The 27,156-nt window shown below is 42.7% G+C and overlaps 1 protein-coding gene across 1 annotated transcript in view; it reads left to right on the top strand.

Annotated features, from left to right (window-relative positions):
* CLRN1 (clarin 1) overlaps window positions 1-22,167 on the top strand; it is a 38,902-nt gene extending 16,735 nt beyond the window's left edge. The window contains exons 2-3 of the mRNA XM_003925037.2: window positions 7,866-8,045; window positions 21,634-22,167. Coding sequence (XP_003925086.1) covers window positions 7,866-8,045; window positions 21,634-21,899 — 446 coding nt within the window. The 3' untranslated portion in view covers window positions 21,900-22,167. The remainder of the gene's footprint in view (window positions 1-7,865; window positions 8,046-21,633) is intronic.
* The last annotated feature ends 4,989 nt before the right edge of the window (window positions 22,168-27,156 follow it).

Here is a 27,156-nt window from a genome sequence, read left to right as displayed (position 1 = left end):
ATCACCTGGCAACACAGGACAATGTAAAGTACCAGTTGTTGACCCTCATGATGCTGTGACTGACTGGGAGCTGCGCTTGGTGTAGCATTGAGAGTTTCTTATTGGATATCACTAGCCTGGGAAAAGATTAAAATTCAAAATTCCAAGTGCGGTTTCTACTGAATGCTTATAACTTTCAGATCATCATAATGTTGAAATGTCAGTCCTTCCTGTAAAACCAGCTACACTGCCAGAAGTATTAAGACTGTTATGCTGCTGGAAGATGGGGCAGCATGGACAAGTTCAAGTACTGACAACAGGAGGTCAACATCTGTGACCTTTAACATCCACGTTGCCACTACCACCGTCTTCCAAACAGAGCTGATGATACAGTTTGGATGCCACCCCTGCCCAAATCTCATGTTGAATTGTAATCTTCAGTGTTGGAAGTGGTGCCTGGTGGGAGGTGAAAGGGCCATGGGGGCAGAGGTCTCATGAATAGTATAGCACTGTCCCCCTTTAATACTGTATAGTGAGTGAGTTCTCATGAAATCTGGTTGTTCAAAGTATGTGGCACCTCCGCTCTCTCTCCTTCTCCTACTCTGGCCATGTGAAGTGCTGGCTCCCACTTTGCCTTCCACCATGATTGTTAAGTTCCCAGAGGCCTCCCTAGAAACTGAAGCCACCATGCTTCCTGTACAGCCTGTAGAACCGTAAGCCAATTAAACCTCATCTCTTTATAAATTATCCAGTCTCAGGCTGGGTGCAGTAGCTCATGCCTGTAATCTTAGCACTGTGGGAGGCTGAGGTAGGCAGATCATTTGAGGTCAGGAGTTCGAGATCAGCCTGGCCAACATGGTGAAACCCTGTCTCTACTAAATATATAAAAATTAGCCAGGCATAGTGGTGGATGCCTATAATCCCAGGTACTCAGGAGGCTGAGGCAGAAGAATCACTTGAACCTGGGAGGCAGAGGTTGCAGTGAGCTGAGATAGAGCCACTGCACTCCAGCCTAGGCAATGGAGTGAGACCCTGCCTCAAAAAAAAATTTTTTTTACACAGTCTCAGGTATTTCTTTACATGAGAGAATGGACTAATACAGCTGAGCAATTTTATCTTTTGTTAAAAAAAAAGTTTTAGGTTTGGGGGTACCTGTCAAAGTTTGTTATATAGGTACACTCTTGTCATGAAAGTTTGTTGTACAGATTCTTTCTGCTCTTCTTCTTCCTCCAACCCTCCACCCTCAAGAAGACCCCAGTGTCTGTTGTTTCCTTCTTTGTGTTCATAAGTTCTCATCATTTAGCTCCCACTTATAAGTCAGAAAATGCAGTCTTTGGTTTTCTGTTCCTGTGTTAGTTTGCTAAGGATATAGCCTCCAGCTCCATCCATCTGCTTGTAAGATACATGATCTCATTCATTTTTACGGCTGCATAGTATTTCATGGTATATATATGCACCACCTTTCCTTTATCCAATCTGTCATTGATGGGCATTTAGGCTGATTCCATGTCTTCACTATTGTGAATAGTGCTGCAATGAACATTTGCGTGCATGTAGAATGATTTCTATTCTTCTGGGTAGGTACCTAGTAATGCAATTGCTGGGTCAAATGGTCATTCTGCTGTTAGCTCTTTGCAGAATCACCATACTGCTTTCCACAGTGGTTGAATAATTTACACTCCCACCAGCAGTGTGTAAGTGTTCCCCTTTCTCTGCAACCTTGCCAGCATCTGCTATTTTTTGACTTTTTGATAATAGTCTTTCTAACTGGTGAGATGGTATTTCATTATGGTTTGGATTTGCATTTCTCTAATGATCAGTGATGTTGAGCTTTTTTTCATGTTTGTTGGCCACATTTCTTCTTTTGGAAAGTGTCTGCTCATGTCTTTTGCCCACTTTTTAATGAGGTTGTTTTTCTCTTATAAATTTAAGTTCCTCGTAGATGCTGGGTATTAAACCTTTGTCAGATGAATAGTTTGTAAATATTTTCTCCAATTTTTTAAGTTGTCTGTTTACTCTGTTGAGAGTTTCTTTTTACCATGCAGAAGCTCTTAATTTTAATTAGATCCCATTTGTCAATTTTTGCTTTTGTTCTAATTGCTTTTGGTGTCTTTGTCATGAAATCTTTGCCAGGTTCTATGTCCAGAATGGTATTGCCTCGGTTGTCTTCCAGGGTTTTTATAGTTCTGGGTTTTACATTTAAATCTTTAATCCATCTTGAGTTGATTCCTGTATACAGTGTAAGGAATGGGTCCAGTTTCAATCTTCTGCATATGGCTAGCCAGTTATCCCAGCACTATCTATTCAGTAGGGAGTATTTCCCCCATTGCTTGTTTCTGTCAGTTTTGTTGAGGATCAGCTGGTTGTAGGTACAGAGCCTTATTTCTGGGCTCTCTATTCTATTTGATTGGTCTATGTTCCTGTTTTAGTACCACTACCATTCTGTTTTGGTTACGGTAGCCCTATAGTATAGTTTAAAGTTGGGTAACCTGATGCCTCCAGCTTTATTCTTTTTGCTTAGAATTATCTTGGCCATTTGGGTTCTTTTTGGTTCCATATGAAGTTTAAAATAGTTTTTTTCCTAGTTATGTGAAGAATGTCATTGGTAGTTTGATAGGAGTAACACTGAATCTATACATTGCTCTGGGCAGTATGGCCATTTTAATGATACTGATTCTTCCTGTCCATGAGCATGGGATGTTTTTCCATTTGTTTGGGTCTTCTCTGATTTCTTCAAGCAGTGTTTTGTAATTCTCATTGTAGAGATTGTTCACCTCTTTGCTTAGCTGTATTCCTAGGTATTGTATTCTTTCTGTGGTAATTGTGAATGGAGTTGTCTTTCTGATTTGGCTCTCAGCTTGGCTGTTGTTGGTGTATAGGAATGCTAGTGATTTTGTGTATCCTGAGAATTTGCTGACACTGTTTATTAGCTGAAGGAGCTTTTGGGCCGAGAATATAAGGTTTTTAGATACAGAATTATGTTCTCTGCAAACAGATATAGTTCGGCTTCCTCTCTTCTTACTTGGATGCCTTTCTTTCTCTTGCCTGATTTCCCTGGCCAGGACTTCCAATACCATGTTGAATAGGCATGGTGAGAGAGGGCATTCTTGTCTTGTGCCAGTTTTCAAGGGAAATTCTTCCAGCTTTTGCCCATTCAGCATGATGTTGGTGGTTTGCCATATATGGCTATTATTTTGAGATATGTTCCTTCAATACCTAGTCTATTGACAGTTTTTCATATAAAGCAGTGTCAAATTTTATCAAAAGCCTTTTCTGCATCTATTAAGATAGTCATGTGGGTTTTGTCTTTAGTTCTCTTTATGATTTGCTTATGTTGAACCAACCTTGCATCCCAGGGATGAAGCCTACTTGACTCTGGTGGTTTCGCTTTTTGACGTGCCACTGGATTCAGTTTGCAAGTATTTTGTTGAGGATTTTTGCATGATATTCGTCATGGATATTGGCCTGAAGTTTCTTTTTTTGTTTTCTCTGCCAGGTTTTGGTATCAAGATGATGCTGGCCTCCTAGAATGAGTTGAGGAGGAGTCCCTTCTCCTCAATTTTTTTGGAATAGGTTCTATAGGAATGGTATGCCACTTACTAAATATAAATCTTGGGGATGATGCCTGGCCTCTGTGCCTCAGTTTCTGAAAATAGTACTTATCTCATAGGGCTGTTGGGAGAATTAAATCAGATAATTGCTTACATTATTATTAATATTTGTTAGTATACACATTCTCTTTTGGCTTTTTTCGCAAATAGCAGAATGATGCACATCCGTCTTCATTTATTTGGCTCATTTTTTCATCTCACATCACATTTTGATGAATAATTCCATACATGCTGTTATAGATTTGCTTCATTCTTTGTAATCATTGACTAATATTCCATTACATGAATATGCTACTGCTAAACATGTAAGTTATTTTCAACCTATTCTTATTATCAAACCATGCTACAATGAATATGCTTGTAATACTTTATTGGATTCATGTGCAAAAATATTCATAGGGTAAAATCCTCAAAGTTGAACTCCTGAGCCAAAGGATGCGTGCATTTTAATGCTTTATAGATATTGCCCAGCTGCCTCAAAAGAGGTTATATCAATTTACACTCCCAAGCAAAATGCACAAGCATCCCCATTTCCCTATACCCTAGCGGACACAGGATATTGCTAAATGTTTTCATCTTTGTAAACACGATGTGTTGAAAATGGCATCTCACAGTTTTAATGTGCATTTCTCTGATTATGATAAGATAAAGGAAATGTAGTGCAACTGAACCTCAGTAGTCAAATGACCTGGCCATGACTCCTGAGTGAGGACACTGGTAAACACCATCAGGATGCAAACACCTCTGTATTTACGAAGAGGGGATACTCCCTATTGGAGAGCACTTAGCTTATTTCATGTATGTACATGTGTAGTTAGTTAGTTACATCCAGCAGTGGTGAAAGGCTTATTCTGAACCAAACAAACTTTCTCTCCTACCCGCTTCCAGCATCTGGTTGGGAGTAGCATGTTACAGCCATGAGGCATGCATTTGTACAGATGACCACTTAGTCCTCCTTGAAACATTATTTTTTCCCATTGGCTCCTCTGCTGTCTCACTCATGGGTCTGCTCCTAACTCACAAATTACTCATTTCCCAGTGTTCTTGGCTGTCTTTTCCCCTCATCTGCACTTGTATACATGGGGGAGCCCCAGGGCTTCTCTCTCAAACTGCAGCTTCTCCCTGGGTGATGTCTATTCCAATTGGTTTAAATACCAAAGCTAGGACTAGGGAGAGGTCATTGAGGCACTTAGCACATGAAGTGTAAGGAAACATTCTTTCCTGGGCCCATGCACGTGCAGAACTGGCCCTGGAGCGTGACTGCTGCCTTACCTTTTCCACCTTAGGCACCTTGTTTGCTTCACCCTAGTCCCAGTCCTCTTAAACAGCCCAGTCTTCTCCCTGGACCTCCAGAAACATAAATTCTATTTGACATTTCTACTTGGAGGTTTTAAGATAACTCAAATGTAAAATATCTAAGACAGAACTCTTGCCTCACTTCCCATCCTGGTGCCCCAGCCTGTTTCTTCTACTAGTCTATCTCAGTTAACAGCATCACCATTTATTCAGCTGCTCAGGACAAAAATTTTGGATTTTGAACAAGTCCTATCTTCCATCTCCAAAATGTATCCCAAATCTGACAACCTCTCCCACCATAGGCCAGCCCCCATCTCTCACCTGTGTAAATAGCCTCCCTCAGATTTCTGGATATTTGTCCTTTCCCACCCCCTTGTGATCACTACTCAGCATCCAGAATGATCTTTTAATATCACGAAGGAGACTGTGTCACTCTCGTACTTAAAGCTCTCTAGTGGCTTCCTAATACATTTAGAATAAAAAGCCAACTCCTCACCATGGTCAATAGGCCAGGGCCCAGTGGGTGCAACAATCTGAATCCAGCACAACAATCCCACTTCTGCCTCCCCACCATTCACCAGGCTCCATTGCACTGGCTTATTCCTGCCTCAGCTGTGCTCCTTTTCCCTGAAAAGTTCTTCCCCTAGATCTTCATGGGTGATTTCCTTCTCAACATTCAGGTGTGAACTCATGCCACTTTCCCGACCACCCCCATCCACTCAGAGATCACCCAAAATCCCATTACCTATTTTGTTACTCCATCATATGTATCACTATCTGAAACTATCTTATTGTTGATGTCTTGACCCCTTCACAGACTCACACAGGAGTGCCCCATGTACTCAGCCTGCCCCACTCAACCCCTTGCAGGAGGGAGCACACAAGTGAACGAGTGCAGAAACCGGCTGGCTGCTTTAGTGCTGGAGCAAACTCCATGCAGGCCCTGCAGTGGCATCCAGGTGGGGGTGCCTGCAACCCCAGGGCCTCAGAGGGTGTTTCACAATGCTCTCTTAGCTCTGCCAACTGCAGACAGCAATGTGTTATCAGGTCAGTGGTCCCTTTGCTTCATCACGTGGGCTGGCTGCCCTCTGCCAGTGAGGGCAAAGGGCCAGTGTGACAGTCTTTTTGAGTACCCACACTTTGTACATCCTGAATTTCTTGTCAGTGCCCAAGAGGAATGAGGTCACACAGACAAACTGAAGGATGATGAATGTGGAGAATTTTATTGAGCAATGAAAGTGGCTCTCAGCAGAGAAGGAAGCTGAAAAGGTAACGGGAAGGACAGGTCGCTCTCCGCTAAAGTCAAGTCACCTCTCTCTAATGTCCAGCCACCATCTCTGAAGTCAAGTTGCCTCTCTCTGATGTCCAGCCACTTCTCATGTCTACTGGTTAAGTTTGGGGTGTTTATAGGCACAGGATGGGGGCGGGGTAGAGTGGGTCATAGGTAATTTTGGAAAAGGCAACATTCTATTGGTAAAAAGACATTATTTAGAAAAAACCAATTGGGAAAGAGCGGGCACACAGGGATAGAAGTTCTCACTTTGGGCAGTGAGTTTCAGGCTTTTCAGCTCAAAAGTCAGGTTCTGCCAGAGACCTGCCCCTGTTTGCCTAGAATTCCTATGCCTCTGTCACTGTTACTACTGAATAACAGTTCTTCTACAAAGTTCAGGGGCTTAAAACAAAAATTTACTAATTCGGCTGGACAGTTCTTGACAGGGCCTCTCCTAACTGTTGCAGTTACACAGCAGCTGGGTTGGAGTCTTCTTTTCTGGGGTGGACATCCAGGACAGTTTCTTCCCTCTTGTGTCTGGTGCCTCAGTGCCCCTCCAGGCAGGCTTTCTCTCTAGCAGAGTAGCCTGGACTTCTTGGCAACTCAAGCTTCCAAGAGAAAAATTCCAAGATCAAACAGGCCTGGAACTAGCACAGTGTACTTCTGCCATATTCAGGAGGTCAAAGCAGTCCAAGGCTAGTCCAAGTTCAAGGGCACTGGGGGAAAAATTCTACCTCTTAAATGGGAAGTGACACGTGTGTGAAAGGGGGAAAAGCATTGATTGTGTCCATCTTTGGAAATAAGCTGTTGCGTGGTCTAGTGGTCTGTCTTCTCCCTTTAGGTTATAAGCTCTGTGAGACAACAGGGACCTTGTCCATCTTGTTCCATGGCTCTACTTCCAGCACCCAGAATCCCTGGCACATAGTAGGTGCTCAGTAAATAAATTAAGCACTTGTAACATGTTTGGGGAACTAAAATGAACTGAATTAAACTTCTCCAGACTGGTTCTGCCAGATTTGCTGATGCCATGCATGCTGATGCCTCATCAGACAAGAGAAACCCTAAAATGTACGGTTTCACTTTCTCTACAAACAAGAAAAACTTGCCCTGAACACAAAATCTAGAAATAGATTTGGCGTGTTTTCTACACGGAAATATTTCTCATAGTATCAGAAATTATTTCCCCACAGTTTTGTGCTGCATTAAAATATTGAAGTTGACAAAAATATCTCCATTCTTTAATCTTGGTGTGGACTAGAAACAATTTTTTTTTGGTAACAAAGTAAATATGAAAACTTCCTGATGTTTGAACTCCCCAGATATCGCCACACTTAAAATATCATTGCAAGTTAAGCTATTTTAAAAATGACTACTGAGAAAGGCCATTAAAAGCTTGATCATTAAAATGTATAGGTTTGGGTTATAAAGCCAGCACTTAATTGTTAAAATCATTACATATGACCAAGTACAGAAAATAAATTACCTCAAGTCTCCTCTTTGCCAATTTTTACTGGTGAACTCTATAAGATGATCCTATCTTTAAACCTTTTTGTAAACCCCTTGTAAGTTAGTAAGTGAAAATGTATTCATCAGAAAGATTTTAGTGATGTTTGAAATTTAAAAAGGAGAGAGATTTAATTTTTTAAAATTATACTTGCAGACTACTGCTAATGAAATTTCTTCTGACCCTAGTTTTGTCTTATCTTCAGTCTTTCCAGATTTGCTCAAAGTGATCCCAGTGAGCATCCACGTCAATGTCATTCTCTTCTCTGCCATCTTTATTGTGCTCACCATGGTGGGGGCAGCCTTCTTCATGTACAATGCTTTTGGAAAACCCTTTGAAACTCTGCATGGTCCCCTAGGGTTGTATCTTTTGAGCTTCATTTCAGGTAAGTAGAAAATTCTACCTCTGAAGACAAATTTACTTTTCAATATGTCAAAAAGATGGTCTACCTAAATATAAAGTTATAGTCTTAATACATACACATGGATGCACACTGTAGTATTATATATAATAACAAAAGGTGTGGAAATAACCACAATTCAACAATAGGGAATTCAGCAGGTACTTTATGGAAGTCTATAAGGTATGATGCTGACATCAAATTATATTTTTGAAGGTGTAATCGAGAGGATAAATGCTGTCTCAAAAAGTGGAAAAAGCAGAGGTAAAGTTATATAAACATTATAGGGGCCGGGCGCGGTGGCTCAAGCCTGTAATCCCAGCACTTTGGGAGGCCGAGACGGGTGGATCACGAGGTCAAGAGATCAAGACCATCCTGGTCAACAAGGTGAAACCCCATCTCTACTAAAAATACAAAACATTAGCTGGGCATGGTGGTGCGTGCCTGTAATCCCAGCTACTCAGGAGGTTGAGGCAGGAGAATTGCCTGAACCCAGGAGGCGGAGGTTGCGGTGAGCCGAGATCACACCATTGCACTCCAGCCTGGGTAACAAGAGCGAAACTCCCTCTCAAAAAAAAAAAAAAAAACATTATAAACCTAATTTGATATTTATAAAATATAGAGAATAGACATATAAAACACATGTATACATATATGTATATAGAGGCTATATATGTATATACGAGAGAGAGAAAGAGAGAGAATGAATAGACTCCAGTCTGTTGGTTGTGGTTGTCTCTGACCATGACACTATGGGTGACTTTTATTTCTGCTCATGCTTAACAGTATTTTTAAGTGTTCAATAATGTGGCATTATTTATACATAATAAAAATAAACAAATGCCATCAAAAAAGAGTAAAGGGCCAGTGTTCCACCCACATATGAGCAGGCATATTCAAGCCTGTAGGTACTTTGTGTATGCTAAGTATATCTGGACAGGGATAAACTCTAAAGCCGGAAGACAGTTCATCAATAAACATGTGCTACTCAATAGCTAGGGCTGACGGAAAAGAATACAAAATCCGGTCAGTGCCAAAGGGCGCTTACTATCGGCAAGTGGGAGAAGGAAAAAGAGAAGAAAATGAAAAATGTGTATATAATGCACATGCAGCTGTTCTGTAGGGGATCTCCGATTTTGCCCCATTCTACATTTGCAAAAAGATTCAACACACTGTCAGGTTCCCAGGAGGCAAGTGATTTTACTGATGGTTTCAAGGAGAGATACAGAAAGATAACAACTCACACCAGCAATCAATGTGACGAAAATCTCTATTTAACTGTTTCTTTTTCTCCTGAAGTTGCCCTTTGGCTGTCAGCCACCACGTACCAGGCTCAAGGTACTTTCTTGCTCTTGACATGGTTCCCTTCTCCCGTACAATTCAACCCCAGCCACAGATATGTATAGCTCTCTCTATATATGAAACAAAGCCCTGTAGTTAGCAGGTCACTCGCAGTGTAGCCTCTGTTCACTGTTACTTGTGCATGCTGCTTAGGGTCTCACGCCATCCACATCCTGCTAATCACATTTTTCACCCAACCAAAGTAGATCTCTTGACAGTGGAGATTCTGCTAATATATTCTTGTTATTTGTCACAAGTATATAATACAGTTTTAAACTGTACAGATGATTACCCTATAAGGGCAGAGTCTAAGCCTTGCCCATCTTTCTATCTCTGGCAAAAGCATTCAGCATGAAGCTCTATACGCAGTGGACAATTCAATATGTATTTGCGGATTTGAAATAGCAAGCCCAGAAAGGAGATATTAAGTTGGTCACCTAGACAGAACAGGTTTTAGCAATCAGAACTCATATGAGAAGGAATTGGCAGAACAGGCACTTTGAAGCAATAGAACATGAGCCAGTGAGGAGTGAGACGGAATATCATAAACGAAGACTAAGGGCTTTGCAACCAGGGCAGAAGAGCAAGAGCACAGGCTCAGGGTGTGGGCAGACAGAATGAGAAAAGGATTCAGTCACATGTGAAGGTCCAGATGAGAAGAGAGTTGGGATCACTTCTGCTCAGCGAACATCCAAAACCAAACTGGTGGATCCTGGTGGTGTGCTGTTTTAGTGATGACCATCACACATGATTTTAACAGAAGGAATAGAATGTAAAGCAGTGGTTCTCAAACCAGAGTTTCCAGATGAACAGCATCTGCATCATCTGGAAACTTGACAGAACAGCAAAGTCTCAGGCCCTACCCCAGACCTACTGAATCAGAAACTTGGGGGTCTGGGGGAGGATGGCCATCTGTATTTTAACAAGCCCTTCAGGAGATTCTGAGGCTGGCTCAAGTTTGAGCTACAGGGAATTGATAGGTGGTAGAAGACTGACTTAACAAAAAGGAGACCCTGAGGTGATTCAGAGACGGTAATGTCAGAAAGCAGCTACCGCCCTAGGGCTTGGGGGACCCAACAAAAGAGTTTGGCATTGCCAACCGGGCATGGTGGTTCATGCCTGTAATCCCAACACTTTGGCAGGCCGAGGCAGGCGGATCCCAAAGTCAGGAGTTCAAGACCAGCCTGGACAGCATAGTGAAACCCCATCTCTACTGAAACCACAACAACAACAACAACAAAACTAGCCAGGTGTGGTGGTGGGCACCTGTAATCCCAGCTACTCAGGAGGCTGAGGCAGGAGAATTGCTTGAACCCGGGAGGTGGAGGTTGCAGTGAGCCGAGATCGCACCACTGCACTCCAGCCTGGCAGACAGAGCAAGATTCCATCTCAAAAAAAAGTTTGGCATTGCCAGAACCTAGAAGCTTGAGGAGAGGCCCCAGATCATTGGGTCTCAGATCTTGAGGACTTGGTGCTGGACACCTTGAGGGGTTTCTGTGAGCATGGAAAAGGGTCGGAAACTCCCAGTCGCTGCCACCAGCGAGAACTGCAAGTGAAGTGGAAGGCATGGGACCTCCTCCCTTTCCTTTTCTTGCCTTGTCTTCCTTCTCCCCCTGGTGCTCACGTTTGGCAGAAAGCAGCTGACAAGGCAGAACTAGTTTGGGGAGTCTTGACCTGGCATCATAAAGCACAGAAAAGCAAAGCTGGAGTGAAGGTGAGACGCAACAGCTTATTAGCAGCACAGCTGGCTAACGCTCCAGCTGCTGAATGGAATTCTGAAGAACAGCCCATTTGGAAGACAAATTATTTGACAGTTCTGACAGACGACCAAACTTAGAGCATTTGAAAAGCAAGATGACTCAGAGAATACAGAATTTAATCTAAATCCCAGTTCTTATCTCTGCCTTTGGCCAGCTCTAATGCAAGGAGAACCTGAGTACACAAATACATGCAGGAATGATCAGGCCCTGGGCTGCATTCTATTCTGTCTCACCCACCTTCGAATTTGTTGTAAAAGCATGGGCTCAGCTGGGCAAGGCAGCTCACGTCCGTAAGTAATCCCAGCACTTTGGGAGGCCGAGGTGGGCAGATCACAAGGTCAAGAGATCAAGACCATCATGCCCAACATGGTGAAACCCCATCTCTACTAAAAACACAAAAATTAGGACCGGGCGCGGTGGCTCACGCCTGTAATCCCAGCACTTTGGGAGGCCGAGGCGGGTGGATCACAAGGTCAAGAGATCAAGACCGTCCTGGTCAACATAGTGAAACCCCGTCTCTACTAAAAATACAAAAAATTAGCTGGGCATGGTGGCACGCACCTGTGATCCCAGCTACTCAGGAGGCTGAGGCAGGAGAACTGCCTGAACCCAGGAGGTGGAGGTTGCAGTGAGCCGAGATTGCACCATTGCACTCCAGCCTGGGTAACAAGAGTGAAATTCTGTCTCAAAACAAAACAAAACAAACCCACAAAAATTAGTCAGGTGTGGTGGCACACACTTATAGTCCCAGCTACTCAAGAGGCTGAGGCAGGAGAATCGTTTGAACCCAGGAGGTGGAGGTTGCAGTGAGCCAAGATCACATCATTGTATTCCAGCCTGGGCAACAGAGCAAGACTCTGTCTCAAAAAAAAAAAAAAAAAAAAAAAAAAAAAAAAAAAAAAAAAAAGCATGGGGCTCAGTTAAGGTTTGTAAATCAGGGAAGGAAGAGAAGGGGAGAAAGAAAGGGAAGGAGCCTGCTCCAGATCTGTGTCTTGCAGAGAATAAAAGCCCAGTGTGTTTTTGGATCATCCAGTGTTTTTTTTCTTAGCCCCCAGTATTTATTTTTAAATATCAAAATGTTCAATAACCCAATAAAAACTGTTATGACAAGAAAACATGTTTGAGGGTCAGACGGACTGACAGTTTGTGACCTCTGGGGATAAACAGGTCACTTTGGAATCACAGACTTCCTCACTTCCCCTAAATCTCATATGGTACCCAGAAGCCCTTGGAACTTTTGAAATGTGTATTTACAGATGTAATGTTCATGCAGACCCTGGCTCTAAGCCACAATGGTGTAAGGGTAGGGTTTGGTAGCCCTTATCCCAAACATTCTAAATGTGAGCCAAGGTATCCCGTACTCAGAGGCCAGAGACTGCATTAGGGGTCCTTTATTTCAGGTACGAGTTACATTCCATTAAGAGACCCCAGAGGTCAGCTCTCTTCACCGACTGCTTCTCCTCCCTTGTTTCTCTTGCCGGTGTGCACGGCCCCCGGTGGCCATGCTCACCATCAACAGAGGAGAAAAATGGTTTCCTCCTTGGCCCTCTTTTCTTTTTCCTTACCGCATGCACATCCAGGTTCCCGAAGCTTCCCCCTATCCTGGTGCTGAAGTCATTCTACGGTCATGTCTTCAACTGCCTGCTTCCCTGCTGGATGGGCACCCAAGACTTGGCATCCTGAGGCATGTAGAAGTGGGGAGAAGAAAGGGAAGGGAAAAGAAGTCCTCCCGACTGTCTATCTGGAACTTTCTGTACTACCCAGAGTAATGCTATGGGCATCTCCTTATGTCTCCCAATGTGCATGCCAGAGCCTAGAGGTAGAAAAGGAAAGAAAGTAACACCACAGACCAGGCCAGCAATGGCTTCAGTCACACAGTCACTCATACTTATGGCTTCATATTCTGTCGCCTCCCAAACCAGACATCTCTTCCACTCTCACAGCCTCCAGTTCAGCTCATTTTCCTCAGCATTCTCCATGTAATATTTCTGACCATTATCATTGGTGCATGAAACCCATGCAAATCAGCCTATTTGCTGTTTCTCATCTTGTCATTTATAAACTGATGCTGAGAAGTCTTTTTCCCAAGGCAGGATTTCAGGAATACCTTCATCATCCCCCATGGTTCATTTTGGGCAGTGATTCTCTTATTTGACTGTACATTAGAATCATCTGAAGAACTTTCTAAAACTACTGATCTCAGGTCCCAAACATTAATTAAATTACAGTCTCTGGGGGTAGGGCTTGGGCACTGCTGTTTTACTTTAACCTGTCTGGAGTCATTTTAATTTGTAGCCAATGCTGAGGGTTGCGATATAGGTGCACAAATTTCACATATTTGTCAAACACTGAGTGAGTGCCCACTATGTGCCAGCCATTATAATAGGCGCTGGTGATCCCACAGTGAATCAGGCACACAGTGCTGTCTTCATGGAGCTTGTTGTCTAGTGGGAAAGTCAAACAAAAGTGTACATCAATAATTAAGTAATTATAGATTACAATAATTACAATAAGAGTAATAAACAGGTTGCTATAATATGCAATAGTATTGCCTTTCACCAGCCATTTCTTAAAGAGGTAAATCATCTATCAGACATCTTTTAACAATCTCATCCGATTTCAAAAGTGTACTTTTGAAATTTAATAAATAATTAAGTGATTACAGTTTGCTGTAGTTACAAGGAGGGTGATAAACAAGTTGCTATGAAAGAGAATGATAGCAGGGATCTGGCTTTGATATGGTGGTCAGGGAAGGCTGAGTTCTAAAGCTAAGAAGGAACTGAGTACCTTCACAAAATATCCCAAATACAAGAGAAAGCACATTGAAGACTCTAGGGAAAGAGGTCTGCTTGTTGTAGGAACCAAATGAAGGCCAATGTGACTAGGGGCTGGGCAGTGAGGAGAAAATGGCACAAGGGAAAAATGAGATTAGAGAGATCAGTTGATACCAGTTAATGTTGGACCTTAAACATTACCATGGTGAGTCTTTTAGAATTGGTTCTAATTGCAATGCAAAGCTTTTGAAAGATTTAAAAAAGATGTCTGATAGCTAATTTACCTCTTTAAGAAATGTCTGGTGAAAGACAATGCTATTGCATTGGAGATGGAAAAAGATGAATGGATTCTGAAAGTACATTCAGAATGTTTCACAGGTAGCTTATGCAACTAATAAATAGTGGTGGCATTACAGATAAGACAAGAGGAGGAGCAGGCTTGCAGTTTAGGGCAAGAAAGGGGTAGGGAGAAGAGCTCAGCACTAAAAATCATGTGTTCCATTTGGGGCATGTCAAGCCTGAGATGCTATGAGACCACCAAGTGGAGATGTCAAGTAAATAATCAGTTACACGAATCTGGACTTCAGTGAAGAGGTCTAGAAGAAAGACATAAATTTGGGCATTATTAGGATATAGATATCATATAAAGCAATAAAATTGGATGAGATAACCTAGGGAGAGAATGTACATAGAGAAGATTTGGCCTAGGACCGATCCCTGAAGAACTCTGGCAGCTACTTTTTGTGTGGCAGAGCAGGAGAAGCCAGCAAAAGACACTGAGTAGGAATGTCCAAAGGGAAAGAGGAAAAAGGAAAACTGGGAGGTTATGCGTGTCCCAGAGGGAATGTCTCGCCCCCTTTTCCCTATTCTGCCTTCTCCTGCCTGCAGCTCTATTACAGGCGCCACATTTTCACAAAGGTAGGATTCCCAAGGTAGGATTGTAGTAATACCTCTTCACAAAGGTGGTCACCTGTAATAGACGAGCAGGCACGAAAAAGCAGAATAGGGAAAAGTGAGTGAAAAAAAAACCCCAAGATTTATAATACAGCGAGAGAGAGAGAGAGAGAGAGAGAGAGAAGTTAAGGAGGTAGAGGAAGAGAGAAAACCAAAAAAGAGGCAGCTGAGTATAGAAGCAATTAGACTCATCGTTTTTAGTTGTAGCACTGCTATTTGAGTGGGGGACTTTTATATATTCCACCCTGGATGTTCCCCAGTTGATGGGTGAGAGTCTTACCTAGACCTGCATGTAAAAGAGAGTAGGCCAGCTGGCGGACTTCACACGGATCAGTGGCAGAATATCCAAGTAGTTCTGTGAACACGCTCTGATAATGACATGAAAGGCATTGGCTCAGGCCTTTTGGGTGATAAAAAAAACTACCAAAATGTGGACTTACTGCAAATTGTGTTGTTACCATTTGCAATGATTATAATTATTCTCTTATATATACCATTTCTTACATGTAGCTTCTCTTACACACAGCATCATGAGTTATGCCTTCTCTTACACATAGCATCTGCTATGAGTTATACCAAGCAAGACAAACAAAATTGCTGCCTTTCTTTAAAAAGAGGATTATCCTAGTATGAGCCTAATTAATTATGATAATTACAGCTATGGCATGGGACATAAGCACATTCATATACCCAAAGACAAGAAAATAAAGAACAGTACAAAAATAGAAGAACACTTAACATTACATATCAGTTTCAGTAGCAATAATACCCTGGCCTCTGAAATATGTCTAGGGCACATTATTTTGCAATCGGTGACTTTTAAAAATCTGCATCTTATCTCATTCATCCTTATGGAGGAGCTGTTTGTTGTTCAGGAGTTCAACACAGACATGCAGGGATGTCCAGTCATCAAAGCTACAGAGCCTGAGGAAGGACAAAGGATTGGTGGCAGGAAAACCCAACAATGAAACTATTCTGCTAGTTTTTCCACATACAGCTTAGAAAAGAGACCACAGAAGGAAACGAGAAATAACGTTAGACAGCCAATGTCAGCCATGGGCAAAGAATTTCATTTTCATACGCAGGGCAGTGGCTGAATGGGCAGTGTTGTGAGGAATCGCACGCCAGGTCATTCACGTCCAGGGTGTGGTAGGAGGACTGGGTTTCATTTACTTTATACACGGCCCAGCCATGACCTTGTGCAAGGAAATGCTTAATCATTTTCTATCACAGGTGCAAAGAGATTCCTGCCCTACTCAGAATGTATGTCTTCCCTTCTGTTTCATTCAGAGTCACAACTCAAGTCCTTGCTGTGACCTCCAAAGCACCACTTGACATATCTACTTCAGAAACACACACAGGCAGCTCATCTGCTTCTATTCCTTACCTTCCACCCCTCTCCACTTAAACCACCTACTTCCTTTACATTCACCCTTCCTTCAGCCTGAAATAATTTTCCTCCAAGTATCTATCTTCTCACTCCCTCACTTCTCTCTAGATGCACTTAAATGTTATCTTCCCTATGAGGACTCCCCTAGCCATCCCTCCCCAGCCTTTCTATCGCCTTCCCTGCTTTACTTTACTCTCCTTAGTATATATCACATTCTGATCGACTATTGAATATACTTATCTAGTTATTGCCTCTCTCTCTCTCTCTATTGTCTCTGTCGCTGAGAGCTCTGTGAAGAAAGGGATTCTTATCCGTTTCATTTAGTGCTGCACCCCCAGTTCCCACAACAGTGCAACAGGCACTCAATAGATAGTTGTTGAATAAATGAACAGAAGTAGCTGCATATTTGCTAGTAATAAATGACATTCTTATTTTTGAAAATAAATTCTATTGAGATAACCATTGTATTTTTAGACCATTTCTTCTTGCACTCATCATCCTTCTCAATAACATAACATTTGTAAAACTTAGGTTAAATATGGGCTCTTCAACTTTCCATTACGGAAGATAAAGTGAAAAGGCTTGACCCAATGGTGTTATTCCTTTATCTCCATCTATCCTTTGGAAACTCATGACCAAATTGCTTGCCATTGCAATCTCAAAATCTACTCTATGGCATTAACTCACTTTACTTGTCCCTCTGTCCCTCTCTAGATGGTAGCAATCTGTCTCTGGAGCAGTGTAGAGTCAGAACAACTTCTATTTGGGGAAGAAATCATTGCTGGTGACCTTACTTTCAATTACCAACTTTCTAGTGACATTTGCATAATTTTAGAGAAAACGAACACCTGCACTTGTAAAGTTGTGGCTTTCCCACTCCCATTTATCATCTCTTAATATTCCTTGAAAAGGAAATTATCAATTTATCATTCTGTATTGGCAATAGAATGGTCCATTATATTTTTCACCTATACGACAGTGGAAGATGACATGCTGAAAGCTTTCTGAAAATGTTGGTCATTACTTTAAATGAAATTGAAATTCCAATTTATTATTTCCCATAATATGATCTTATTGGTAATAGGATAACATTTCAGAGATTTCTTCTCCTTCGAGGATCCAAACCCATAAGTCCTCTGGACTCCCACAGATCCTGGCAGGGTGTCCCACTCATAAAAGCATAGGTACCCTCAGCGTCATGCAGGGACGAAGGAGCAACTCTCATTGGCTGCGTCCTGCATTCCCCATATAGTAAGGACTGGAGATCAGAGCTCAATTCTTCATTCTCAGACAGCTGTCAGAGGAGAGCCATGAATGTGCAGTGTCTAGCACATTACAAACGTTGGTTAATTGACTGATCATTCATGGTGTGACACTCCTATAACTCAGCTATTCTATTCAGTCAGAAATTAACTCAGTAATCAAAGTCATTAAAAGGAAGGAAAAAAAAAAAAAACCCTACAGCTCCAGCCAGACAGTAGGGAAATCAGACAGATGAAAGGAAAATGGCTGTAGGTCATTGAGTAAGACACTGGGCAGCAAAACCTGGGCCTTGTGCCTGGTTATATTCCAAAGCATAGCTCGAGCAAGGTTTGGCAGGCTTTCCAAAGTCCTGGTTTATTCTAACCTTTCTTGGGAGCAGGAGCAGTGTTGGTCAGATGGACAGACACATGAGAAATCTGTCCAAATGGCACCATATGAATTTGAGCTCTTGGTATACATGGATAAGTGGGAAAAAGAGGAGAGAGAGATGCAGGACTGACCCTACCATTTGTGAAGTCTTGGGCAAGAGTATCAATGAAAACTCACTTCTCTTCCCCTGCCGGACTCCACTGCACATAGTAAAGAGCCTCAAGCATGTGTCTGTGGACACTGCACCATGGATTCAAGCTGATCAACTGTCTCTTGAAACAGCTATTCCTCAGCCACCCTCTGACCCTGGGAGGACTAACCCAGGAGAAATGACCACATAGGTCTTGAATATGGGCTCAGGGCTATTTGCAAAGTTAATTCCAGGGTCCCAGGAGTATGAACTAAAATGTGAGTCAGGCACACGAGGCAGGCACATTCCATTGACTTCAAGGATTCCTCATGCTGTCGAAAGGGACCTCTCCAGAAGAGAGACAGAGCAGAACCCTCTAAATGTGGGGCCCAAAGCAGGAGCCCCTCTTGCTGGATTCAAAGGGTCATATTGGAAGTATGTAGGCTGAGTCTTCTTCTCACATCACTCATATCCCTTATGTACTTCCTTTCATAGCCTCAGCAGCCACGCTGCAAAGAGAAACTCTTCATGTGTGTCTTTTGGTTCATAAATCATAAATAATTATCCTTGATCCCATGTCTTTTTTAGAGCCATGGACAGAGAGAAGCAAAAATATCCCAAGTTCACACTGAGTTGCCTCCCTTCATATCTCTTAGCAGTCACTGAAAGGTTATGAGACTCAGGCTGGATTTCTAACCCCTGGCCCTGAAATGACAAAGTTGACCTCGCAGTCAACCCTAGAATGCAGAGCAAAATCACACTGTCCTCTCTACTCCTAGACAGCACACTTTGTTTTGGGGGCTCATGTGCTTGAAATATGAGCTATGGCAAAAGGCTTTGAGTCTTATGACACCCCAAGTAACTTTTACTTTAGGAATTTGAAATACAGCCTCGCTGTGATCCTGTCTCCTTAACAAAGTAGTACCTTTAAAATATTTAACGACTTGAAAAGGAAACTGAGCTTGAATTTTCCTTTCAGGTGCTCAGGAAATACTGTTTCACTTCTGTCTGAAATTCACCATCTCCTCAGACAAAGAAGGCTCTTATGGTAAAAGCAACGGCATTTTCTCCACAATTTTCAAATAAAAGATAAAGAGAAAACAGCACTGCAGCCTTTTTGTTAGGATCTAACAATAAAGCAATAATACGGTTTTGCCAGGGGAGAGCTCTGGTTTTAAGCTCAGAATACAAAAATAGGCTGACAAAATTGTACAAAGGAATATTCTCAGCTACCACTCTGAGGCTGGTAGAAAGTAAGGTTTCAAGAAAATTATATTATTTGATTATCTGATGATGATTAAGCTGATGGGCCAGTCCTATGTGAAATTCTAAAGTAAAAGAAATGTGATGTCACCTTTTCTGCTCACCTCTCCCCTCCTTCCTACCCCGCAATCTCTACCTCTACCCCAAACCGAGCCTGAACTCTGGGAAAGGAATGGGTGCTGCTACTTGCACCATAGCTCCTCCTGCCTGCAATGCTCTCCCCAGAGAGTCCAGCCTCCCTCTGCTCAGCTAACTTCCTACAGCTCCTTCTGGCTACTTCTAAGGAACCCTCCATAATGCTCCCCACCCTCTCAGTAACAGCCCCTCTACTCCCCCTGGATTACAGGCACTGTAACTGGTTAGCAATTGATTGTATGTCCTCTGCCCAATTATACACTGTGAGAGCAGAAACCATGTGTATTTTCTTTAATGTTTAAATCTCTACAACTATCCCCATGATTGCCACATACATCTAATTGAATAAATGAATGAATGAGTGAATTAATGAATAGAAACTCAAGCCATTATGTTGCCACTACTAGGATATTTGGATTAACTTTAATTGAAGAACAAAAAGCATTTACCTGTCCTAAAGGAGATGTAAACTTAGTGGGAGACTATTTGGAGAAAAAAAAAAAGACACTGTAACATGTTCTTTTGCGTTGCCTACCCTTATGTTTTCAGGGGTTCCTGATATGGGGTGGGATGAGAATTTGAAATAAAATTGCCTAATTTGTCATCATAAGTGGAGGAATCAGGAGTTGAAACCAAACTGGTTTGACCTAAATCAAGCTATTATAAGGACCTGCAAGAAAAAAGGAATCCATAAACACCATAGGAATAGCTACCAATTAGTAGCATTTATATGTGTCAATTACAATGCCAAATGCAAATCATGCTTCATCTGTATTAACCAACTTTTATAGATGAAGAAATTAAGACCTGAAGATTAAAATTGCCTAATTTTTACATAGTAAGTAAAGGAATCAGGGTTTGAACCCAAATTGGTTTCACCTAAGGCAGAAAACCATCCCAGCAAGTCTCCTATCACCTGGATTCCTATTGTAGTGGCTTGGGGTGTAACAGTAGCTATGGAAGCACTGTGGAGTCCTGGCCATCCAGTGTGCTCATGATCTGGTCCCTCCTATCACCTGCTTTTGCTCCCTGTGCTATCCACCCATCCAGAGGTCTCCTGTCGTCCATCTTCAGGGGAGCTACCAGAGTTTCCAGCTTCCAGTCAGTATGGAGTGCCCCTGTCCTACAACAATGTCATCCAAGTCACAGCTGCGTCTGTTAAGATCAGATTAGGCTACCAATGAGGGGGTGGGGCGGATGAATGAGCCTCGTCTTTGTACCAATAGATGAGGGGGGTCAAATAACAATAGTGTACTAAACAAAACAAATGTTTATTTCTCTCATACATAAAAAATCTAGAGGTTGAAGTCCAGGGCTGATTCAGTGGCTCCAGGGATCTGGGATTTAGACTCCTTCTTGCTTTTCCACAGCATATGGCTTCCATTTCTGGGGCCACATTGGTCCAAAATGTATGCTGGAGCTCCAGCCATTGTATCCATATTTCAGCCATAGGAAGGAGAAAGTGGGAAAGAAAGGACAGGCCCCTAGTACCTGTATAGCTCAAGAAGACTTTTCCACCCATACATCCCAACCAACCTCAGCTGAACAATGTCATCTTCATTCAAGACAGTCACATGTGTAGCTAAAATCTGAATTATGTTATAAACAAAGAGAATAGACATATGTGCCACCTCAACACCTCATCCATAGCTGCCTTTGCTCAGGTTTTTCTTTGTGCAGCTGTGCCAAAGTGAAAGCCTAAGGAGCCGTGGTAACCCTTCTGAAGGGAGGCCTGGGGCCTTTCACAAGAGGCCGCATGACTGGCATTTATCCTGCATGGCCTGTGAAGTACAGAGAAATATTTTCTCTTGAAGCTACATCATAGCAGTGGCTGCTTTGTAGCCTGATTCCACCATTATGCCTTTAAAGTGCCTAGCAATTCAGCCTTCACATCATGCAAAGAGGAATATCTCCCAGTCTTTGTAAGATCAGCTTGATTCTAACTACCTCCTTCCCTCCACTGAACTTCTGAGCACACACACAAATCTTCACTCAGAGCAGAGCCATAACCCAGGCACTATCACCTATAGATTGAAGAATCAGGCTCATGATTACAAATATGCACGTATTTTTTTGTGTAAGAATGTAAATGGAGATGATGGTAAGAGATTTCCTTGGTTTACACATTTACCCTCTTCCCTGTATCTTACAATCAGGAAATATTTGTCACAACACGTCGTTTCTTCTGTTGCAGGCTCCTGCGGCTGTCTTGTCATGATACTGTTTGCCTCTGAGGTGAAAATCCACCATCTCTCAGAAAAAATTGCAAATTATAAAGAAGGGACTTATGTCTACAAAACGCAAAGTGAAAACTATGCCATCTCATTCTGGGTCATTTTCATTTGCTTTTTTGTTCATTTTCTGAATGGGCTCCTAATACGACTTGCTGGATTTCAATTCCCTTTTACAAAATCTAAAGACTCAGAAACAACTAACGTAGCTGCAGACCTAATGTACTGAAAGGCAAACCTTCCTATAATTTTACAAGTAAGGGAGTAGATTTGGTCACTTTTAGACATAGTTAATTTTGTACATATTATGTACAATTTAGTCTGCATACATTAAAGTATCAGGACCCTCTGTTACAATGTTTACAAATTATGTACTAATGATACAGGCTGGAAAGTAAGGGAAGCAGAAGGAAGGGTTTGAAAAGTTGTTTCACCTGGTGGGAAATTGCTTGACACAGGTAGTCAAAGGCGGTTGACTAGAATTGACAGATTGTTACTCCATATATATATATATATATATATATATATATATATACACACACACACACATATATATATATACATATATGTGTGTATATATATGTATACGTATATATATATATATATATATGTCAAAGTGCAAGATGCCTTTCCATCAAAAAGGAATCAAAAGGCACATAGAATGTATTTTAATAAAAGCAAATACTATTTCTGATATATCCACACATTTCTTGCCACAGATTTCAGAAAACTGAGCTGGAATCGCTTTCCTAAAATGGCAGTGTATTAAATGAACATCTATAAAATATATCAACACGTTTGTTTTTTAAAGTTTCCTTGAAGTATAGCCTTAGGCCAGGAGTGGTGATCACTCCTGTAAGTGATCCAGGAGTGGATCACACCTGTAATCCCAGCACTCTGGGAGACCAAGGTGGGAAGATCATTTGAGTTCAGGAGTTTGAGACCAGTCTGGGCAATATAGTGAGGCCTTGTCGCTAAAAACATTTAAAAATAAAATAAAATATAAAATATAGGTTTTAAAAAAGCATAGTCTTATTAACCATGTCTGTTGGTCAAAATTTACAAACTCTGAAAGAAAAAAAGCAGAAAGAACCAAGCTAAGGCTATTTTTCCTCCTGTGCCTGAGTCCCAGTTACATTCATGACAGTACTTTCAATGAACATAATTGTTGGGACCACTGAGGAATCACGAAAAATGATCTCTACTAGTACACTTGATGAAAATGACTCATTGGGGGCTGTTTTTGTCTTTTTTTTTTCTAGCTATAGTGTCTCGAGTACTAATATACAATTGTGAAAATTATATTAAATCTGGGATTATGATGGTATCACTGTGTCATCTTGATCTTGGTCTGGCTGTCACAAAGCATGACCCAGGTCAATTTTTTTTCTCTGAATTACCCACCAAATTGATCTGCAGCTGACTAAAGGCCACAGCTGAGCCTGGAACCGGTTCCTTCATACTCAACCTGCCATCCTCTAGAAAGCACCAAGGAAAAAGCAGAGAATGACAGCAAACAGACCACCGGGCCTCTGGCCACAGGTGCTGGGTACTAAGCAACCCGCATATAATGAGTTTGAAAGTGCTCCTTAAAACACCTTTTCCCTTTTGGAACTATTTACAAGGAAGAAACAACTGTATACCCGAGAAATAACTTGCTCTGGGGTCAATTTGCTGTTCACAAGCAGACATCAGAACACACCCTGAGTTTCCAGATGCTGGTTTGTCCCCTTAACTCAGGAAATACACCTGGAGAATTTCTAGAAGACTACAATTCAGTCTAGCCACAAAGGAGATTTTTTTTTTGGTAACAGACTACAGCCCAGTTGTGTAAACCTTCAGCCGAAATGGTCTAGTACAGAAGCACTGGAAACGGAAAGTGGGAATGAGAGGACAAGGACCATATCCCTCGTGGGCAGCTGGCTGGAGGTCCCCAAGGCCAGGTATCCCCCTGCACACTCATATGATCCCTCTCTGTCTTCTTGGAGTTTTGAAAAACTCGTTCAAATGCCAGGCTTTTCTCTTTAGAAAACAAGTCTCCAATTGCTCTCTGTTATGTACAAAGAGAAAGAAAACCTGGAGTGGCTGCTGCAAAAACTAATGAGGACCTAAGAGGCAAACCCATCACGTTCCCTGGATGGGAAGGAGAAGCAGGGCTGTGACAGACACTCAAAAGGGCCCTGCAAAGCACACCACACACAAAATAAAGCAGGAAACAGCCTGGGCACCAGCAATGCACCAGAGTCTCCCTCTCTTCTTGCAGATGAAACGCATAGTCCCCAGGGCCTATGGGGAGTCCTTAGAAGAGGGTTCTGGCTAGGACACTCGATGGTGTCTCCTGCTTGGTGGGAATCAAAGGCCCTGGGAATGACATTCATTTTGCTGGGACCAGCCCTCCCTCTCCAGGTGGCAGCCAGGCTTCTCACAAGGTCACGGGGCCCCCTGCTGGCCCTGGGGAGGCGAACCTGTTTCATTGTCTCGGGTACCCTCATATCTGAGAACATCAGTGCTGATGATCTGCCAGATAGAATGGCAAGAACAATGTATGAACTCCACCCTGGGTCGCTCCAGGTGGACCCAGCCAAGGCAAGACATGTTAACCAGAATAGGAGCAAGCCTCAGAATAAAGCGAAAACAGGTGCAGATGGTGCATTAGAATGAAGAGGAGGGGCACTCCTATCTGGGTGCCTTACAGTTTCCAAAGGTCTTTTGGTCTTGTGGTCCCATCTGGTCCTCCAGGGAAGCTGCTTCATGTCACACTACAGGTATTCAGGGCCCCTCAATGTGGCCAGAGTCTCATACATTTATACAATCAAGGCAAGGGACAGTGGTATTCTTCTCTCCCTCAGTCCCTTTACTGGGTAAAAGGCTAGGAGACGGAGACCACGGCCCCTTCTTAACCCTGGTGGAGACAGAGGGTGCACACTGGCAGTGGTAGGGTGCATCAGCTCCAAGGTAAGCATGGCTTGCCGCTAGAATGGATATTTGTCCCAGCCATTTACCCAGACAAATCTGAATGGGAACCAAGGGGTAGACTCCAGAGGGTGGAAAGTGGGGCGGGGGTCGGGAGAGGATTAACCTCCCTCTCAGTTTTTCTCAGCCTCTCCCCTTCCAATAAGATCTAGTGTAGTTAAAACAGTACAGCTGTTACAATAGAAATGCTGCTTCGAGACCAGTCCCAAGCCCGGCCCTGTTGCTCTAACCGCCTTGCTGCCCCTGGTCCCTTCTACTTAGATATCCTGGGCCTGTGCTAGTTTAGTGCTCAATGTCTGCTCAAGTGATGTGCCCATTCTCAAGTGCCTTCAGTGTGGCAGTTCGTCCCGACTTGGGGCTGATGGCTGATGGGCCACCTCCATCAGTGACAAGGGACACAGCAATGCTGGTCAGTTTAGAGAAAAGGGCAGAAAGAAAGACTGGGCAGGATTGAGGTCTCTGCTTCTGGGCCAAAATACTCCCTCGGGAAAAGCCCTCTTGCGCCTATAAATACTGATGTAAGCCTAATTAAAGTATATATATATATATATTTTTTAAGCCATGCATGAGCAATAAATTATATTTTGATTTACAGACTTACTGATAAATTCCCACTAAGGCAAGCAGACACACCCATGGGTGTCACAGCCCAGAGCTGGGATTTACTAGGCTATTTGCAAAGTCCAAAGACCCACGTCAGAAACCTCCAGAGCCTCCCCTGCCAGTCCTAATGGGCAGTATCAGGCAATGGTTGTAGAGATCCCAGGGTGGAGGTGAGGTGGGGGGCAGCTATGGTGCTGTCAAAAGGCAAGTGTCTTAGGAGATTGTTTCTTTGCTTGAATCTTGGTCTGAGGGATTCTGACCCACTCTGAAAGTAGTGGACAGAATGAGTTACAAGTAGGTGTGCCCCTCACTTAGCAAAAGTCCACTCTTTCCTCTGTCGGCCACGAACCCGACTGTGGAGAATTGAGACTTGGGAGTTCCTGCCAGCCCGTTCTCTCCCCTCTGGTATGGTTTGTAAGAGGGTGCATGGAGGAGGCGGCTTGGGCCGCTCAAGTAATTCCAGCCAGTGCCCTACCAGAAACGTGCAATTTCCGGGCACACCATCTGCCGCCCTGTTGTTGCACTCTCCTCAGGTTCCAATTTATCAGGAACTTTGCCTGTGCAAAAAAGCGTAGCATAGCTAATCCAGAGGTGTGGATTCCAGGATGCCATGGCTGACTGATCTGCACTTAAATTTGTCACCTTTCTATTTAGCCAAGTGTAGTGAATAGTGTGCCTTAATACAGGGAAGGCCGGTGTCTGCTGCACATCCCAGGCCGGAGGCCCCAGGAGAATCAGCTCTATAGACCTTCATTTGCTGCCATAGAGCTGCTCCCTTTGCCCTGCTCCTCTGCAGTCACCCTTTTCCCCATGGACATTCTGTGTGTGCTTCACCAGTTTCCTCTTCTGTGGTGTGCAGTTAAACAGCTAAAACTACATTTCCCAGCCTCCTTTGGAGTTGGGGCCAGGTGAGTGTGAATATACCAACGAGATGTTGTTGAAGTAACCTGTGCCACTTTCAGGCCTGGCCCTGAAAAACATATGCAAAGCTCTAGCTCTCTTCTCCTGGTGCTGCATGCAGCCTTGGAATCTGTGAGATCCAGATGGAAGGCTGCATAACAGGGGTGGGCTTCCTGCCCTGCACTAGAGTACAAGACTGGTAAATAAACTTTCTCTGTAAAGCTGCTGATTTTTGGTGATTGTTGCTGCAGCTTAGCCTAATTTAGCCTAGCCTAGCCAACAACACCCCATTCTCCAAGAAAGCTCTCTGCTGCCTGCCAGGGAGACGCTTCCCTATGGCTCCCAAGGCGTAGTCTATGCCAGGTGCACTGTCGTCATCTCGCACCGTCTCCACTTGCTCCTCTCTGTGCCTCTCTGTCCTTTGTGGCCCTCTGGTCACATTACCCATCACCCACTGAAATGAAGACCAGAGAGTGAACTGTCTACATCAGTATGTAAAGAGTAAACAAACACTTTTGTTCATGCTGCTGCCCTTCAAGATTCTTTCCAAATGTGGGTTAATAAATGTTTTTTCATTATTCAAAAAGGATTTATCTTGCATCTCCTACAGATGTAACTGTCTTTAAAGCAACGACTATTGGGATAGCTAATGTAAAAACAGTAAGAATACCTTTTTTCTTGATTTTTGGTTGAGAGCAGAGAAGAATATGCTCGAAGACTCTGTATCTTTAGTTTCTGTTTAAAACTTCAATATAGTATTAAGAAAAGACTTTTTAAGTTTGCCCATAACAGGAAAATCTGATGAAAATTTTTCAACACAGGAAATCATTTTTAAAAATAAAAATTATCCTGGAGTTTCGATTTTCACAAAATGCTGTAAGAATGCTGTTACTTAATTAAACAATACTTTTAAAAAAAACTTTAAAAAAAAATGTATCAAGAAGAGCGGCTGGGAGATAGGAGGGAGGCTTCTATCACCATCCAGATCTGGGAGGGTTCCCTCTAGGAGG

Source organism: Saimiri boliviensis, chromosome 9 (assembly GCF_048565385.1).
Source record: "Saimiri boliviensis isolate mSaiBol1 chromosome 9, mSaiBol1.pri, whole genome shotgun sequence".
In the NCBI taxonomy this organism is placed as follows: domain Eukaryota; kingdom Metazoa; phylum Chordata; class Mammalia; order Primates; family Cebidae; genus Saimiri; species Saimiri boliviensis.
The sequence above is the reverse complement of the archived record's forward strand: the minus strand, read 5'-3'. Positions and strand labels throughout refer to the sequence as shown.